This window comes from Ochotona curzoniae, unplaced genomic scaffold (genome assembly GCF_017591425.1).
Source record: "Ochotona curzoniae isolate NIBS_2020 unplaced genomic scaffold, NIBS_Ocur_1.0 contig_2855, whole genome shotgun sequence".
Taxonomy (NCBI): domain Eukaryota; kingdom Metazoa; phylum Chordata; class Mammalia; order Lagomorpha; family Ochotonidae; genus Ochotona; species Ochotona curzoniae.
Genome location: NW_024465615.1, coordinates 2,274,211 through 2,293,420, shown reverse-complemented (window position 1 = coordinate 2,293,420; position 19,210 = coordinate 2,274,211). Strand labels below are relative to the sequence as shown.

The following is a 19,210-nucleotide window of genomic DNA, read 5'->3' as shown; positions in this document are numbered from 1 at the left end:
AGGGAAGAACTAATAATGTACATGATTGGTGGTTGTGCTCAAGACCTGAAGCCAGTAGTTGCATGACCAGGTGCTCCTACAATATCCAAAAGTGGAAATGATGACACTATCCCAACTTCCAAATTAAGTTAGCTCATGGAAACTTGGTTGATTCCATAATTCTCTGAGTGTTCAGTTATGGTGGAGAAAAGAAATCGTTTTTAGAGAGTTTACTCTATTTCAAGATCAAGCCTCAGTCCCTGAAGGGATCTGGGTGCAGCTTGTGCCTCAGGCTGTTCACTTTGAAAAGTCTGTGGTGCTTTCATGATCTAGCACAGGACTGGTCATGCTACAGGTTCTTAGGGACTATTTGGTTATCTGTGAATGCAGTAGGGACAACTGCAGTTATTCCAGGATAATCCAAGATGGCTAGGTACTTCTGGAAATTACTTGCTGCCTATACTTACTTCCATTATTGTTAACAGAACCAACACTTCTCAAAGGAGACCAGTGGGGGCAACCAGATTATGTCATCACCTTCAGTTACATCAGAACTGGACAATAAGACCCAGAGTGAGAATCTGAAACAGGTACTTACTATCTCTGGCTTCACTCTCTACAACCACAATGGGCCATGAGGAGTTTGGACTCAGTTTTGTGATGCTGTGATAGCAGGTGTCTCCATTACCTGTTTGCCTGCCTAAGGTCTATGTAGAAAGCACTGCATGTTTGTGTCTTGGGGATCCAAAATACTGTCCTGCCTCCTTCACTCTCCTTTTTTCTCCTATGTGTCAGTCAATGGAGTAAATTCCTGTTCACATATTGAGAGACAAGGAATAACCACATTATCCTGAAACTGTGAAAAATAGCAGTCAGAGCAAGTTAAAGATGGATGGATGGCAGATTAATCAAGAGTGATAGCTGTTTTGAGCCACAGTAAATTCTAAGACTGTTGGAAGGCATATCCTTGAAAATCTGGATTTCCCTAAGTATGAAGACAAAAAGCAAGAGCTGGGGAAGGGATATTGAGTTCAGAATCTCCTTAAGAGAATAAAGGAGATCTTCCTGAAGAATTTCTGTCCTGAGTTTCATGCCATTTAAAACCCATAGTCATCATTCCTTTTTAAGAGCAATCAGTAGTAGTGGCTGTCAATAAAAATAATTGAATCTTGTACTAAATAATGCACTACTTGTTTTGGTTTTGTTACATGAGCCAATTGAGTAATTGGTATTGTTCCTAAGGTAGTTTTGGTCTGACAAATTAGGTTAATGGGCTTTCAGTTAATAACCCAGCAATCTTTCCCGCCAGCAGGTGGAGTAAACATTGGGAAATCAATTCTCAAGCTCTCAACTGGCTGGGACCAGAGAGTGAATCACATACACGTCCTCTCTGTTTAACAGTTCCAGAGGGAATAAACTAGGAACAATTTACAATGGGAGGGACAAAGCAGAGACAGGCGATTGATGATCAAAACCATGAAAAGAAGTTTACTTCAGTAACTTGACATACTGCTTGTTTGTTCAGTGCTGCTGGCTGCTTGTCTGATGTATCTCTTTAGCTGTATTCTACAACTTGATTTATTTCCACTCTAGGATATCCTGTACCTTCACAACTCTTTAGAGGAGGTAAACAGTGTCCTGGTGGGGTACCAGAGACAGAATGATCTTAAACTCGAAGGGATGAAAGAGACAGTCAGTAATCTTACCCAGAGAGTGAACCTGATAGAAAGCGATGTTGCTATGAGCAAGGTAGAAAGGAGAACGAACCTGTCCTTCAGCACGGTAAGCCTTTTCAGATCTCTTGTGATGTTTCTGTGTTGCAGTGTGTCTTGTCTGTACACAGATGGCACTCCACTACTGTCTCCCCGCTTATTGGAGAAGCTGTACCTTTGTGTGTTTTGCTGGTTGGGCTCCTCCCTTAGTCCTCATGCTAGCTCTGTGATGTGAATGGCACACGCAGTGTTAGTCCCAGTTTGGAAGTGGAGATATAGAGAAGTCAAGCTATTTACCAGGGCCTCACCAGAAGTACTTGGCAAAGATATAATATGCCTCTTGTTAGGTTACCAGTGATCCATCTGGTCCGAAGGCTCTGGTGTGTATTTCCAGAGGAGGAGTTTTTTACTGGGATAGGAGTGATGACTGAAACAAAAATTGTTCCTCCTTTAAAACTGAACTTGGCTTTCACATTTATCCTGCTTTTCTCTGCATATTAGGGGGAAACTTTTGCAGATAAAGTCAGGAAAGCCACTTAAACCAGATCAGGTCAGATCAGCTCCTCACCTTAAGAGGCTGCTTTCGTGTAAGGAAATTCAGTGACCTCCCAAGTCACTGATGCTGGCAGACCATGCATGCCCTTGTTCTCATGTTTCCATAAAGGAAATGCGGTCTTTTGTCATGTTTATATTGTGCTGGAGCCCACATGGCTTATGTTTTAATAAAACTACAGGTTCTACCTTTATATTTTCATGCAAGAAAGTATGGGCATATGTTTTTTTTTTTAAAAAAAAGGTGGAAACCAAATATAGGAAATTGTGCTATAAATTCAAGTAATTGCCAAAACTGAAAGCAAATCCACAAGTAAAATTGAACACTGGAACATGGAAAGCAGCATTTGAACTGGCTCTGCCATAGTAGAGCCTTAACAGGTTGCCTGGGCTTGGCTGTGAACAGTGAGTAGAAAGACCTGTTCCCCCTCTTGCCTTTCAGGAGTGTGTAATTTACTACAAAGCTGTGAAGATTAAAGGAGCTTTCTTTTAAAAGGCTCTTTTGAACTCAGATGAGTATGAGCTAGAAATTTTGGTTGATTTTATGAACATCATGCATTGAAGTTTTTCAAGGCTTATTGTGAGAAGTTATTACCCCCAAACTTCCACTACTGTCCCTGCTCTCCCCATTTTACTTCTCTGCAACAGGAAAAAAAATGGAATTAGTATCCATCTGCGCTACCATTCTTTCAACACCTTCATACCAGTCATGGATCTGGGTGAAAGCTCTGTTGCTTTTTATCCATAAAAGATTTTAAAGTTTGACAGACAATTAGAATCACTAGTTTCCCCCCCATCTCTCACTCTCACCTTCAACTTCTCCCACTTTTCTGCCATTTTTACTAAAAGTTTTCTGAAATCATTTAAATATTTTGACCACTTTGACAGTTGCTAAATGTTCATGTTTGCCTCTAATTTTCTCGGTATTCTTTCTGTCCTTTAAGATGGATGATAGAGCTGCCACTCTGAAAAGAGAATCTTTTGATCAAGTGACCAACAGAACAGAACCATTAGAAACCCAAAACAAAAAGGTAAATAATTAGAGGTTTACCCTGAAATAAAAATAAAAGCATCAGTATCTGTGCTTTTAATCTGCTGCTGCTTTCAACACTTGGAGCACCTCAGGAGCACTTCAACCTTGGATGTAGAAGCTTCATGACAATGCATTTAATACGTTTTTGAACAAGTGAATGCTTTATCAGGCAATATACTATACTAAGCACTTTGATAACATCTGGGGTGACCACAGTGGACTGGACACACATGGTACCCTTATTTTGATAGAACTCACATCCATTGGTAAGAAAATCATTAATGCATAGTGAAACAGATAATTAATAGCAAGTATAAATACTACAAAGGAACAGTATAGGACGTAATGAGACTGTTAACCAATTAGGATGGCTTTCCTAAGGAGATTTTTTTTTTTTTCATTGGAAAGGCGGATATACAGAGAGGAGAGACAGAAAGGAAGATCTTCCATCCGATGATTCACTCCCCAAGTGAGTGCAACGGTCGGGTGCAGGGTCCCAAAGCTTTGGGCCGTCCTCAACTGCTTTCCCAGGCCACAGGCAGGGAGCTGGAAGGGAAGCGGGGCTGCCGGGATTAGAACCGGCGCCCATATGGGATCCCGGGCGTGTTGAAGGCGAGGACCTTAACCACTGCGCCACCGCGCCGGGCCCATCGTAAGGAAATTTTTAAGCTTAGACTGTAACTTACCTATGTTAATGATGGAGAACAGAGGCACAGATAATGTGGGGAAAAAAGGGTTCCAGCTTAGAAATTATTTGATATTTTTATTGCAATCTTAACACATTTACAGTTTATTTAAGCTTTTGCTGGTCCTCTTCACCTTGTGTCTTTCGCCTTTTCCTTCTTCTCAAACATATTATCAAGCAAGAGGAGAAATCTGATATGCTATCATTCTACAGGAAAGAAAGTTTAGTAGCAGCACAGAGTTTTATATTTTAAGTCCTGGGCTTAGATTAAGGAAAAATTGGGAAGACTGTGGCTGAGTAATTAAAATATCTGAGATGTGACATTTGAGAAGTTCAGAAGAGCTGAACGTCAGAGTAAATAAGCTTAGATTGGAGCCATAGTAGAGGCAGTGTTTGATTTAGTACTTCCATCTTTATTTTGTCATCCTTATCAATTTTGTGTTGTCTAAATAAAGTCATATATATTAGGATTTTAATGTAGCAAAAACTAGGCTTTTGTTTAGGTTTTCTAACTGCTCCTGCATATTTTTTTTTAAACCTAAACCTGGAGAATAATAAGAGAAATGCAAGAGCCAGCTATAAGTGTTAAATGCAAAAAAGTAACTGGCGGTTACTATGAGAAAGCAGTGACCTCAACAGTTCAGACTTTACTAGTAAATTTCAGAACACAATACCCATGCATACTTTTCCTGAATGTTTTGACTCGACTTTGCTTTTATTTTAATTATCATACCAGTATACCAATCCCTCTGTCCTACCTCATCTAAGCATCCAATTTCTCTTCACCATTCATTCTACAACTGTTTAGCACCTAGTTTTGTTACCTATGTCTATATCTTAGCTCTCTAAGTAAACCAAGGCTGACCTACTGTACAGCAGCTCTTAGGGTAAAATAAATATGAGCAGGGGTGGCATTGTGGCATAGTGAGTAAAGCCACTGTCTGTGACACTAGTATATTGTATGGGCACTGGTTCATGGCCCGGCTGCTCCACTTCCAATCCAGTTCCCTGCTAATCGCCTGGGAAAAGCAGCAAAATATGGCCCACATGCCCACGCCTACCCATGTGTGAGACCTGAGTAAAGCTGGCTGCACGCTAGCCCAGCACTAGCCTATGTCACTGTCTGGGAAGGGGACTAGCAATACAAGAGCTTACTCTTTCTGTCTTGTGCTCTCTCTGTGCCCCTTCCACTTCCCTCCTTCTCTCCCTGTCTATAATAACTAACTTTCTAAATAAATCAAAAGATGAGAGGTAAATAAATAGAAACAGTAAGAGATCTGTGATGATGAGTTGTTCTAATAAGCATAGTATCAGAACTTCCCACTTTAACCTAAGCAATGAGAAACCAGTCTCACAGAAAACAGATTTCTCTCTTGTTGTAATTAAATCTATTTTCATGTATCGTTCTAACCATTTGAAAATGAAGCAGGATATGGAGAAAAAAAGCTTTTTAAAAGATATGACTTCAAATTATAAATACTATAGTTCATGTTGCATGTTCCTAACAGTTCTGACTACCATGGAGCCCAGAGAGAACTGTGGGGATAGTTGTTGTTGGTTTTTGTTCAGCTGTCTTGTATATGCATATATGGTTTTTCTGTTTTGTTTCATTTTGCTTTGAGGTTAAAAGCACATAAAACTGCCTAACGTGGTCTAATCACAAGGTGATATGGATAGTCAGAAAAGTGATTTAGTTTATGTGAAATAGCTCCTAGAAAACTGTATCCTGTTCATTTTAGGAAATGGGTGTCGCATAGGCACCTGAGCAGGGTTACATTTCCGTTACTGCTGACATACGCATGCCTTGCCCCATCAGGCAAATGTTCACAGTGAATCAGATCGTCAGTAGCCTAATGTTCCCTTAATGGTCTGCCCTCAAATCCAACTAGACACTCATCAACACTGAGAACCAAAGATTTAAATGTAGTATTTGTTGATTCCTCCATTGCCTGTATAGGGAAAGTACTGAGGTTAAGTACCAGATGCTAATAGGCATGTAGTCTGTGAAGACTCAAGTGAGGTCTCATTTCCATCTTAATCTTCTGTGCTCTTTGTTTTGGGCAGAAAGAAGATAACTCAAATTCTCAGGTATCCAAGCTAAAGGAGAAACTGCAGCTGATTAGTGCCCTCGCAAACAAACCTGAGAGCAACAGGCCTCCAGAGAACACTGAGGAAGGTAAGAGCAGGGCCAGCTTCTGAATATTTCACGCAGGCCTGGGCAGCCTGCCTCCCTCACAGGGAGTGAGAAGGTGTTGCAGCAGTGTTGATCGAACGAGTGAGAGATGCCTGAGTGCACCCAGATGAAGCTGACACACTTTGCTTTCATTTGGAAAAAGCCCATTTTGTACATGATTTGTACTGTAGTCTATTAAAGGAAGAATGGGTAATATTTAGCTGGAAATAGACTTCTCCATGCTGCCTGCATCCAATTATAGACAAAACGTTACTGCTGTAGCATACATTACACTAAACCTTAATGTTGTTTATGGGAGCCTTCATTTCTGTAATTGCATTAAATTTACTTAAAAATAAATTTTAGTCCTCCTGAAAATCGCTAACAAATACTGATGGGATTATTGGGTTAGGAGAGCCCTTGGCTTTAGGTGGGGGCATACCTGATCAATATTAACACATGCATCAGTTTCCACAGACTTAAGCTCTACAAGGACATAGCCAAAACCCTGGACTGTGTGAGCTTTGACTCCTCCACAACAACAAGTTTTCCATTTCAGAAAAGCACTGATATTTCCCTTGATTTTTTTGTTTTGTCTTTATTTATTTGAGAGACAAAGAGAGATAAACTCAAGTGCTCCTATCTACTGGTTCACACTCCAAATATCTGCAATGACTTGTACTGGGCCAGCCAAAGCTGGGAGCCTGGAACTAAACCCAAGTGTCCTATTTGGGTGGTGGGAACCCAATTACCTGGACCATTATCACCACCTCCCAGGGTCTACAGGAGGAAGCGGGAGCCAAGGAGCACAGCCAGGTACTCTGATAGGGACACAAGTACCTGAAGCTCTAGGCTAAATGCCTACTTTCTTGAAATTTCTTTTTAGTAGGAGACAGAACTGTGGTAAGAGGCCTTGTTCCAATGTTATCCTATATAATCTTAAAGTAGCCCACGTGGCACCAGCTTGGATAATAGCATGTTCCCCTAGAGCAGGCCTACAGCAGGTCTTCAGGATGTCGAAAAGCTTTAATATACAACAACTATTTGTTGTCTCCTGGCAGCCTAACATCTAAACATGCATTATGGGGGCAGGCATTCTACCTACTGGTTAAGACTGGTGGGGAGACCTGCATTCTGTTAGAGTTCCTAAGTTTGAGTTAGCTCCACCCTTAATTCTAGCTTTCTGTAAATGTGTACCCTGCTAGGCAGCAGGTCACCAGTGATTCAAGTAGCTTGGTTCCTGCCACCCTCGTGGGATAACTGGGAGGGTGGCATAACTGGGTTGAGTTCAGCCCAGCCTGTTTTGGCATCTAGGAGTGAACCAGTGAATGAAAGGTGTGTGTATATGTATCTATCTGTGTATCAAAATATTTCTTATTTTAATGAATTTAAATATATATAATTTGTGCTATAGTATCTGCTAATTCAACTGTTGACTCAAATCTTAATTTCATAGAATACTGCCTAATTTTCACTTGTCCATTAATATAATTGAGCCCAAGCCTTTATATTCAGTCACTGTGATACTTAATTCTCAACTATTTATTTTAAATATATAGGTAAATACCCTAAAAAATAATCTCTAAAGCTAGTTTAATTTGGCATCTGATAATACTAAAACCTTATGTGTTTATTACAGAGCAAATTCAGAATTCCACATCAAAGTCATCAGCATTGCCAAAATCTTCACAGTCTTCAGGAGACCGAATTGAGAAAGCTGCCCAACCAAGATCTGTCTTCCTGCCAGGAGTTTCTAGCGTTGAAGGTAAACTTTTGTGTTATCAGAATGTAATGTCAGAATTATTAAAGTAATAACTTTTTTTTAAAAGATTTATTTATTTTTATTGCAAAGTCAGATATATGCATAGAGGAGGAGAGACAGAAATATCTTCCGTCGATGATTCACTCCCCCAAGTGACTGGAACAGCCAGCACTGTGCCGATCTGAAGCCAGAAGCCAGGAACCTCTACTCGGCCTCCCGCGCAGGTGCAGGGTCCAAAGGCCTTGGGCTGTCCTCAGCTGCATTCCTGGAATATTTGTTCCTGTCCCCCCACCTTGATCTGTTTGGCTGATCACGTTAATTTAAATACCGTTGCACCAGGAAACATTTACTTATCTCCCAGGACTGCACTGGGTTCCTTCTCGTGCTCTTTAACATTTTGTGTTTGCCTGTGTTTAGTACGTGTCAGTTTCTTCTAATTTCCTGCGTATATAAAAAATTTAACTCTTGCATGCATAGCATAGTGCCTTGATAATATGTGACTGTTAAATATGTGATTAAGTGTTCCGCATGCTGCAATTGTTGCTTAAAGCATAAGGGACTAAAAGACTTGGGCCCAGCGTGATAGCCTAGCGGCTAAAGTCCTCACCTTGAATGAACCGGGATCCAATATGGGCATCAGTTCTAATCCTGGCAGCCCTGCTTCCCATCCAGCTCCCTGCCTGTGGCCTGGGAAAGCAGTCGAGGATGGCCCAAAGCTTTGGGGCCCTACACTTGCACGAGAGACCCAGAAGAGCTCCTAGCTTCAGATTGGCTCAGTTCCAGCCATTGCAGTCACTTGGGGAGTGAACCATCAACCAGAAGATCTTCCTCTCTATCTCTCCTCCTCTCTGTATATCCACGTTTCCAATAACAATAAATAAATCTTTAAAAAAAGAGAGACTTAAACATTTATATCACAATTGAAATACAATTACTTTAGGCCTGGTGCAATAACTCAGTGGCTAAATCCTCATCTTGCATTTGCTGGGATCCCATATGAGCAGTTCATGTCCGGCTGTTCCACTTCCCTTCCAGCTCCCTGCTTATGGTCTGGAAAAGCAGTAGAGAATGGCTCAAAGTGCTGACCCCCTGCACCTGGGTGGGAGCCCGGAAGAAGCTCCTGCCTCCCGGCTCAGTTCTGGCTGTTGCAGCCACCTGGAGAGAGAACCAGAGGTGGATGATCTCTCTCTCTCTCTCACTGTATCTCCTTTTCTCTGTAAATCTGCCTTTCTGGTAAAATAATAATAATAGGTAAGTCTTTAAAAAACAAAAAGGAAAAAGGAATAAAAATAAATGCAGTTACTTTTTTTCCACTCTCCCTGTGTTAGATTGCATTTAATGGCTACACAGGTTGCCCCCTCTGCATTATTTTTTTTTTTTTTAAGATTTAGTTGTTTTTACAAGACAGGCAGATTTACAGAGAGAAGGAAAGACAGAGAAAGAAAGGTGTTCCATTAGTTGATTAACTCCCCAAATGGTCACAACAGCTGCTGCTAAGCCAGGAGCTTATTCTAGGTCTCCCATACAGGTTCAAGTGCAGCATCCTAGAAAGAAACTGGCACCTCTGGGATGCTGGTGCTGGCAGGCAGAGGATTGGCCATTGAACATTTGCACCAGCCCCACCCCCTCTGCATTAGTATATTAAGAATTGATGAGGATGAATGGGGAAAGACTGTTAGGCCACTTCTGAATGTACCTACTTTTGAAATGATCTGAAAATACAGTCGTTTTTATTTGAATATAACTGCCAACTGCATAGCATGTTGTATAAATTCATGTCTCCGCCCATAAAATGTTTTCAGCTACCTACTTGGTGTTGCCTAGAAAAAATATCCTCCTGCCTTTCTGGCTTCCAGAGATTTCTTGAGGTTTATTAGTGGCATCACTAGGCCTGTCATCGTGATGAGAGTGGACCCTGTTTGAAGCTTGTCCACTAGAACAACTCGATCGACTGGCCTTGGTACCACAACTGTTGTCTCCCTCCTCCTTTTCTTTCATCCTTATTTTTTCTGACTACCAAACAAGAGGCTTGTTGAATTCAGGTGTGACATTGAAGATAGGAAAGAAATCTAGGAAGATATTTAGAAAGACTTCAGTCTCATGACTGCCTTTGGTATTAGAAATTAAATCTTATATCTTTTGTTGATTATGGGAAAACATACAGGACTTTTTAAAATATTACATGTTAATGAGCCTGCCTAAGTGTTCATTTGGGACCTTTAAGAAATATAAAAGACTCCTGGGCCTGGTGCAGTGGCCTAGTGGCTAAAGTCCTCGCCTTGAATGCGCCAGGATCCCATACAGGCGCTGGTTCTAATCCCAGCAGCTCCACTTTCCATCCAGCTCCCTGCTTGTGGCCTGGGAAAGCAGTCGAAGATGGCCCAAAGCCTTGGGACCCTGCACCTGCAAAGCCTTGGGACCCTGCACCCACATGGGAGACCTGGAGGAAGTTCCTGGCTCCTGGCTTCAGATCGGCGCAGCACTGGCCTTTGCAGTCACTTGGGGAGTGAGTCATCGGATGGAAGATCTTCCTCTCTGTCTCTTCTCCTCTCTGTATATCTCTGACTTTCGCATAAAAATGAATAAATCTTTTAAAAAAGAATAAAGAAAATATGAAGGACTCTTGGTAGAAATTCTCCAGTCTTATTGGTTGTAATAGTACCTTCAAAATTTAAAAGATACAGGTCAACTCATGATATTTCTCTCTCTCTTCTTTACAGAAAAATAAATATATATGTGTATAAACATACATATATATATATATATATATATATACATAGGGGAAAAAAAAGAAAAAGCATTTTAAAGAGATGCCTAGGCCTTTGGGTATTTTTTAAAATGAGATATAATTCACATACCGTAACATAAACCCTTTTAAAATCTGTAATTCACTGGTTTATTATATTCACAAGGCAGTAACCATTACCACTGTCTAATCCTAGAAAATTTTCATCTCCCGAAAAGAAAACATGGTATACATTAAACAGTCATTTCCAGCCTCTAGCAACCATTAATCTTTAGCCACTATCCATAAGGATTTGCTTGTTCAGAGTATTTCATATTAGTGAAATCATCCAGCATGTAGCCTTGATTAATTCTTCTTTCTTTCAGTTTGCTTCTTCCGTTTAGCATGTTTTCATGGTCTGTTTGTTATGACATTTATCAGTACTTCATTCCTTTTTATGGCTAAATAATATTCCATTGTGTGCACACACTGCATTTTGTTTATCTGGTTCTCACTTGATGGAACTATAGGGTGTTTCTAGGTTTTGGCTGTTAGGGTAGTGCTGCTGTGAATGTGTGCAGGTTTTTATGTACACACATTTTCATTTTCTTCACTATACACCTAGAATGCTCGTTCATTCGATAACTTCTTTTTGAGGAACTGCACAACTGTTTTCCAAAGTGACTCAAACAAATGTTCCTCTCCCATCAGCAGTGTATGAGGGCTCAGTCCACTTTCCCCACATTCTCACTACCACTTTCCAGCCATCCTGCTGATTATGAAGTGGTATCTCATTGTGGTTTTCAGCCCCTGGTTCTCAAGTTTGCTAATTTCTGGATCTGGAGAGCCAATGTCATGTAGTAGAAAGAGCACCAGGTTAGGCGATAGTTTGTGCTGTGGTCATTTAACACTAAATAACTCTAAACAAGTGAATTGCCTTTCTGAGGTTTGGTTTTTCCCATCAGAGCTGAGAAAGCTTTGAGTATTTGGGATTGTTGCTTTTTGAAAAGATTTATTTAGTTATTTGAAAGTTAGAGTTACAGAAAGTGAGAGGGACAGAGTTCAATTTTCCACCCACTGATTCAGGTACCTAAATAGCTGCCAGCCCTGGGATTTTTGCTCGTTAAAGACTTTGAAAGCATTCTCCCAATCCCCACTCAGCCATCCAACAAGAAGTCTCAGAGGCAGCCCAGCTAGCTTTTATCAAGTAGATCTTTAGGCCTCTGCATTGCCATTTACTCTTTCAGCTTAAGTCTGGAAAATTTGAAGAGAAGTCCCTGACTAGAGAGCCAGCTAGTTCATTCCCATAGAATCCTCTTGTTCTTTTTTTTTTTTTTTTTAAGATTTATTTATTCTTATTGGAAAGGCATATTTACAGAGAGAGGGAGAGACAGAGAGAGAGATCTTCCATCTGCTGGTTCATTCTCCAAGGGGCCACAACAGCAAGAGCTGAGCTTATCTGAAGCCAGGGGCTTCTTCCAGGTTCCCCACACAGGTGCGGAGTACCAAGGCTTTGAGCTATCCTTGACTGCTTTCCCAGCCCACAAGCAGAGATGGGAAGTGGAGTGATCAGGACATAAACCGGCACCCATATTGGATCCAGCACATGCAAGGCAAGGATTTAGTCACTAGCCTAAATCAGCCCAGAATCTTCCCATTCTTAAAAGATCATGACTTAGTAACAATGTCAGCTGTACCTTTTGGGGGGAAAAAGTCTGCAAGGTAGCTTTTCTTTTAGTGTTTTTGATGGAGGCTACTTTTAACTAAAGTTAACTGTATTTTTTTATAATTCCTTTTTGACAGATCTTCAAGATTTATTCCACAAGATTGGCCAGGATGAGGATGGGAAGCTGACCTACCAGGAAATAGCCCAGGCCCTGGGTTCTGCCACACCAGAACCAGAGTCCTTGAGAACGCTGGACTCTGATGGAGATGGGAGATACTCATTTCTGGAGCTAACAGCGGCTGTAGATGTCTAGCCTCAAAATGGAGATACACCCTGGACTACCGAAAGTCTGTTTACCTAACAGAAATAACCCTTTGACTTATCCATCACTCCTCCAGACTACTGTAGCAGACACTTTGCCTCCTTTTAACTTGTTTGAAGAAGCTATATAAAAGTTATTTTTTTAAAAAAGAGACCATTTTACTTATACAATGATGTTAAGAACTCTATGATTTCCTGAAGCCAGTGAGATCTTACATTTTTAGATTTCCAGAAAAAAGAAATAAAACCCTAATTTTTTCTCTTTACTTTTTGAAACTGGGAAATGTATATAGAGAGAGTAAGCCACCTTTTTTATATTTCACATAAATTTGCCTTAAATTAGCTGCACTTTATAGGAACTCAGAAAAGGTCTTTCTTTTAAAAGTTAGGCCTTTTGTGTTTGTTAAATATTTAAAGCGGAAGGAAGAATTGTGCATATTTTGTGCAAAGTAGAAAGAATGACTTTGAGCAAATGATTTGGTGATTAAAGATTGCTTATCTCCTCTGGGTAGCAGCTGAGGCTGTATCCAAGTCTCCTTAAAGCACCCCGTGGTGCTGCATGGAGCTGACAGCCAGGGAGTGGAATCAGGGAGTGGACAGTGGGAACAGTGCTGGCTCCAGGCTCAGGAAAGAAGGATTCTGATTTCTTTGTTCCCTCAGCTAATCCCAACTTGGAAACCAGAAAACTCTTGGAACTGAGAAGAGTTCTTATGTTTAATCCTATCTTAGATTTATAAACCTAAGAAGTTACTCAGTGGGAATTGGCTGATTCCCCCAGGATGAACTGGATTGTATTCCTCCAGCTACCCACTGCAGTGTGTTGAGAGTTCCCCGTTCCATTCGGAATGGCAACACTGAAGTCCCCTGGCCACTGACAGAGAATGGCCACCCAGAGCTTGAGAAGATAGATATGCCTTTCGTTTGGACAAGGAAACTACATACCCCTCCAGAGTTTTACTGAGAGCTAAGCAAGAAACTGATGTATTTCTCTGTAGGATGGCTAAAGCCAAAACGGTTGTGAAATGAAACGTGTGAAATTATATTCCATTTCCTTAAAATTATCAGCTCAGAAGTAGCTAGAGGCTTTCTGTCTGGAGGATGCCCACAGCAGGAACCTTCACATGATGGTAGCAAGTCCTTTTCAAATCTAATCCCAGCAAGCATGATGCTTCGCCCTTTAAATACTTCTGTGGACCTGGCACAGAGGTCTCTGGACCCACAGGAATACTACTCCCATGTCATCTGCATGTTGCATCTGGATTTTTTGGGTTCTAAAAGCAATTTAGAGGCAACACAAAAAAGGGGAAAACAAACTGAAACTGTCCATATTGCTATCAGCCAACTGATGGAGAAAAATAGGGAAGCTTTCATGGCACCAAATTTTTCAGTAGAGATGGATTCTACTGTCACTGTCCAAGTTGCTGTATCAGCCTTGTAGGCAAAACTAGTCCCCTTGAGCTTTAAGGGCTGGGTTTTGGTTTTGGTTTTTTAGTGTTCAGCTTGGTGTTGGCCAACCATACATTTTTTTTTTTCTAAAGGTGTTAAAATCAAATCTAGCTACAACAAAGTGAAGTCTTTCCTGCAGACATGTCTCGCTTTTCTCATGGCATAGACATCTCCTTTTTCTTTGTTTCCCAATTTCTTTTTTCCTTAACATTTCCCTTGCCTATTTGCGCTATTTCACTTTCTCAGAAGGGTTGAAATATAATATAAAATTATCCTGGCACTTTAGGTAACTTGAAGATAATTCGTATTCTTCTGGCTGCCTTCTCTTAGTCCCTCCCATTTTTAATATATACACCTTTACCTATTTTGTAACAACCAAATAAAATTCTAGCAATAAATTATACTTCTGTATTTGTATATACTGTACCATAAATAGTATGTCTGTACCTGGAAAGGTTTTTTTTTTTTTTTGAGAACTGATTTATATGAAATATACTGAGGGTAATGTAGCTTGTCTTTTTTTAGTTTCAAATTCTTATTCACTGGCAGATACATTCGGGACCCCTTAACTCTTTCTTGTATGTGCATTTCTTTTGTATCACAACACAGTGTAAGTGGAGAAGTCCATTTTGTTTTTTAGTTTATCTTCTGTCCTTCACACTGCCAGCATGGTGACCAGCCTCATCCCTGAGCCAGTGTGTGGGACCATCCCTGTCCCACGCCTGGCAGAGCAAGGGACTGGTGCTGCTGTCTCAACCTCATCAGTCCCCTGTGCTCTACTGCTGCCTAAGGAGCTGCCTCATCTCCCAGGCAGAAGGCTGGGTTCTGACTCTGTTACTCTAAGTTGAAGCTCACCAGCCCGAGCCAGAGAACCCATAAGCCTATTGCATGTTAATTTGGGGGTTCTGTTCATATGCTGTCTTCCCTTGGCCTGTGATGTACTTTGAGGTATAGACAAACCAGCTATGCCACAGTTCAGCTGTGATGGGAAGCTTGGGGAATGGCAAGTTGGGTTTCAGTTTTGATTTTGCTTTTTAATCCATCCACCTCTTCCAACTGTCAATCCCCTTCCTTTTGTCCTAAGTTACCCACATCACTGCTTGCTGGTCCTGTTTCCTTTGTGCCTTGTACTATTTGCTATACTGTGTATGCAAAGAGCCTCCCCATCAATCCCAGAGGCAAAAAAAGGTCACGTAGAGAGAACCACCAAAAGCCTGCTTTGGAAATGACTCCGGTGTCATCCAAAGGGCACAGAGGTGCCAGGCAAGCAGGGATGTGTTTAATGCAGCCAAGTGGAAGAGGTTGGCTTCATCTGCTGCTGGCCGTTTGCCCTTCCATCTGAGTTCCTTCCTTTACAGTTGCTGGACAGAACGTCTAGCTCCTTACCATGCTGCACCCACTGATCACAGTTGAGGGCTCCTACACATAATGGCCTGTTGTTTTCAGTGACAGTTTGTTTGCTACACACCTCATTGGCTTGCTTACCATCATCATCTAGATATGGTCTCTTCTTTCATATCCAAGGCAGAACACATTTGGGTATCCCGGAGACTTTGTAGAGCGTGGATTGTTTCTTATATGAACCTAACCTACCTTGTTATTTTCTCATATTAAGAAATGTAAGTCTACTTTGTTTTCAATGGGGGCTGTTTTGGTAATGTGTCTGTAATTTTGGTTGTTTAGGAAGTAAATTCAAGGTTTCCATGATTTGATTTGAGCTTTACTTATTTTGAACCAGTAGTTCATCCATTTTAATTTATCTAAATAAAGCATTTCTTTTTTTCTCTCTGTGTGTCTGACTTAAGACTTCCCCCAAACCACCTCCATTACTAAAAAAAGAAGAAAAAAAAATCTATACTTTAGTCTTGTTTTTATGGATTCTGTCCTTTTCAAAGCAAGGACTAGTCTGCAGTCCTGACAACAGTAGTGCTCCACAGAGAGAACTTGCACCAGCTGCTGGCTGTTTACTTCCCCCTTAGGATCTTCCCCTTCTCTCCTCCACCCCAATAGGGCTATACATGAAGCTTAAAACTCAGGTCATCTTCAAACACTGTGAGAGGATTTACCCATTTCCAACATGAAAGGGAAGAATGTACATCCTGGGATACCTGCGCTCCCTTAAACTGGGATCAGATAACCAGTATTTTCTTATTCTCTTAAGACTTTACAAAAATAACTAGTATTCCTATGCAGTGAGTCAACTTTTGAGGGCCCATGCATAGATTCCTTAAGATGGATAATGGGTTTCCAGTAAGTTCATGGAAAATGCATAATATGAAAAAACTACATAGGTTTTAATTTTTTTGCCCCAAAATAAATACCAAAAGATGCTTTTCCATGGATTTTTGCAGCACCTTCATATAATTAATGGATAATTCTATTTTTGTGTATATTCATAGAGGGTTCAAAGACCGCCCTTTCTCCAATCCATGGACCAATGAATAGCGCCCTAAACATGGTAAAGCATTCCCCCGGATATTCTAGCAAGATGTTGGGGGAGGCAGCTGTGGGTAAGAGAACTAACATAAAATAGATATTTGTTATGCTCTCTTGGAATCTGTCTCTTCATTGGTAAGAAGAAGCTTGTGATAGCCATTTGGTGGATTTCTGGGGTTAGAAATCATGTATAGAGACAACCTTGTGAGAATTCCACACATCATGGAACAATACAACTCAACCCATAGTGCAGTGTGGCTCATAAGTCTCATGGAGTCTTGTCTACCTGTAACGTAGTCATTGTGCATTGCCACACTTTGTGTCCCCTCCATAGCCCATAAGGTGGCAGTGCCTTTGGACATCAAGCCAGAACTGGTCACACGCTTTGGTCATCAATAAATACTGTGTGGAACAATACTGAATACACCTATAAGTGCTGGTTCTGTGTCTCCTCACAGGCAACCTGCAGTTTCAACTCATACTCATGAAGCTCGTTTACTAAGTTGTTTTGCAGTGTGCTCTAATCAAACGGGGGGAAAACATTGCTCTTCAATCACAAAAAGACATAAGGGAGCCTTGAACATTTATTTCAGTCTTTCACAGGTGAACCCTGGCCTTTTGTATCCATTGTCTCCATTGCCTATTATAACTGCAGCTCCCACCTTCCATAAGAGGAGGCTACAATTCTGAAGCAAAAGACTTGGCATTAAAGCGGTGGTCTCCATGGGCTAGTGTGGGGAGGGAATGGAAGCGTTCATTTATCTCTGGGCAGCTGGCCAAGGGGTAGGAGACAGAGTGGTTCACCATGGGAGGAAGATTGCAGAGTGATAAGGCAAAGGGAATCTCCTGAAAGATGGGAATTGGAACAGATGAGCTTGCCTGGGGTCGCGGTACTGGTGAAGGTATGGACTGCTGTGGAACCACTAGTGTTGGCTGCAGGGGACCAGGTGCCTCCACCTTGGAGCTACTGCTTTGGGCAGCATTGCCCCTTCCTTCAGAGACATTCACCTCCCACAGAGGATCTGGATTCTGAACACCAGCCTCAGTGTTGCCAACAACAGGAGGAGGTCCAGTGTTGATGGCTGCGTTCATGCCATAGTGTCGGCGTTTGTTAATCCAGTACAACAAAGGGCTGTAGGTGAATGTGGCGGCTCGCATCACCTCCAACCACTGCTGGGCACGCTCTTCCCGCCTCAAATTCTTCTTCCAATGCAGAAAGAGAATGCAGCTGCCGACTGCCACAGAACACAGTCCCAGGAATCCAAAGTACAGTGAGATCCACACTAAGGCAAGAAAAAAGAAAGGCAGATGGCCTTAACCTAGGGCATGAGTTGTTTCTCATTCTTCTCCTTGCTTTAATCCATTCACTTTATTCACATAACTATTTAAGCTCTATTCCCTGCCTTCCTCCTTACCAACTTGCCTCACCATTCTCCCATTTAGCTAAAGGTAGATTCCCAGGGAGCTTAAGAGGCTGTCTTTAGTCTTCTGCAGAAAAAGGGGTTACAGAGGGCATGACCCACCCAGCTCATTCATACTGATGGTTTCCAGACCAAGACCTATCCAATCCACCAGCCTCCCTAAGGGCAAGGTCATCGAAGCAGTAAAAGGTCAGCAGCTGCCAGAAATATTAGTGTCCCATCCACAGCAGCTCCTCTGGTTAAGTAGAATTGTGACCTCTGCCTTCAAGAATTCCTTAGTTTTCTAGATAGACTTAGGTCTATCTCCTAAGTGATGAGCACACTTCCACACAGGCCACCATCCCTATCCAAGCAGATTGTTCACTGCCTGTCTACCCGCAACCCCCGTCACTCAAGTCCAAGGGGTAGGCACGGATAGGAAGAGTATGTACCACCAGAGAGGCTCGGGCCATCCTCTTGGAAATCCATAAGGTTGAACCTCAGTACCCTGTAGATGGCTCTGAGGAGAGAGAACTCATTCATTCATCTGTCCATCCAATTGGAGTCCCCAGAATAGCCAGGCCCCATTGTTCCCTAAAGGAGAGGTCACTGGGTTCTGAGTACTGGACATTCCATGGGTAATGCTTATGAAGTGATCCCCAGTTGGTGGGAATGATGCATCATAGGCACCATTAATGTGCCTATTAATTCTATCAAATATTGATCCACTGGGTAAATCGTCACCTCCACTCCTTGTAGTGAGCCCTCAAAGCAGCTCACGGGAAACACCCTCTCTCTCTCAGGCACTTGTCTGTGTAGTGGGTCTTTATGGGATAGTTAATGGATATCTGCCCCCAGTGGAGGGAGAGTTGGGGCAGGAAGTTCACAAAACACGAAGGAGCCTTTTTCTCAAGAAATCTCTGGACAGAGCAAGTATTGAGGTACAGCAGTTAAGATAGCACTTGGGATACCCACATCCCACATCAGAGTGCCTGGTTCAAGTTCACTCTGCTTCTGATCTAGCTTCCTATTAATGCATACCCTGGGAGACCACAAATGATGGATTAAATATTTGGGTCCCTACCATCTACATGGGAGACAGGGATGGCGTTTCAGGCTCTTGGCTTTGGCCAGCCATGGCCTTATGAAGAATGGACTACCACACGAAAGATGTTCTCTCTCTCTTTCCCTCCCTCCCTCTCCCATCTCTCTCTCCCTCCCTCTCCTCCTTCTCCTCCCTCTCCTCTCTCTCCTGTCTCTTCTCTCTCTCCCCCCTTTCTTTCTCTCTCTCCTTTCCATTCTCCCTTCATTCCTCCCTCC

At 41.9% G+C, this 19,210-nt stretch overlaps 2 protein-coding genes across 5 annotated transcripts in view; one reads left to right on the top strand and one right to left on the bottom strand.

The window, feature by feature from the left end:
- EFCAB14 (EF-hand calcium binding domain 14) overlaps positions 1-15,836 on the top strand; it is a 53,292-nt gene extending 37,456 nt beyond the window's left edge. The window contains exons 6-11 of one of the 4 annotated variants that reach the window (XM_040977807.1): positions 483-569; positions 1,573-1,761; positions 3,188-3,274; positions 6,026-6,137; positions 7,774-7,899; positions 12,425-15,836. In XM_040977807.1, coding sequence (XP_040833741.1) covers positions 483-569; positions 1,573-1,761; positions 3,188-3,274; positions 6,026-6,137; positions 7,774-7,899; positions 12,425-12,600 — 777 coding nt within the window. In that variant the 3' untranslated portion in view covers positions 12,601-15,836. Of the gene's footprint in view, positions 1-464; positions 570-1,572; positions 1,762-3,187; positions 3,275-6,025; positions 6,138-7,773; positions 7,900-12,424 lie in introns of all 4 variants that reach the window. The other 3 variants (XM_040977806.1, XM_040977808.1, XM_040977809.1) reach the window with 3 other exon arrangements.
- Positions 15,837-17,066: 1,230 nt separating this feature from the next.
- On the bottom strand, positions 17,067-18,486 carry TEX38 (testis expressed 38). The gene is made up of 2 exons (XM_040977830.1): positions 18,343-18,486; positions 17,067-17,773 (listed from the first exon to the last, which is right to left on the bottom strand). Exons 1-2 carry the CDS (start codon positions 18,431-18,433, stop codon positions 17,169-17,171), a joined length of 696 nt encoding a protein of 231 aa, XP_040833764.1. The 5' UTR covers positions 18,434-18,486; the 3' UTR covers positions 17,067-17,168.
- Positions 18,487-19,210: the final 724 nt, after the last annotated feature.

Bases quoted from the DNA above. Each gene is read 5' to 3' on its own strand.
- TEX38 (XM_040977830.1), bottom strand. From the start codon at position 18,433: ATGAATGAGTTCTCTCTCCTCAGAGCCATCTACAGGGTACTGAGGTTC. The intron at 17,774-18,342 runs GTACATACTCTT...TTCTTGCCTTAG, and splicing joins TGGCCCGAGCCTCTCTGGTG to TGTGGATCTCACTGTACTTT.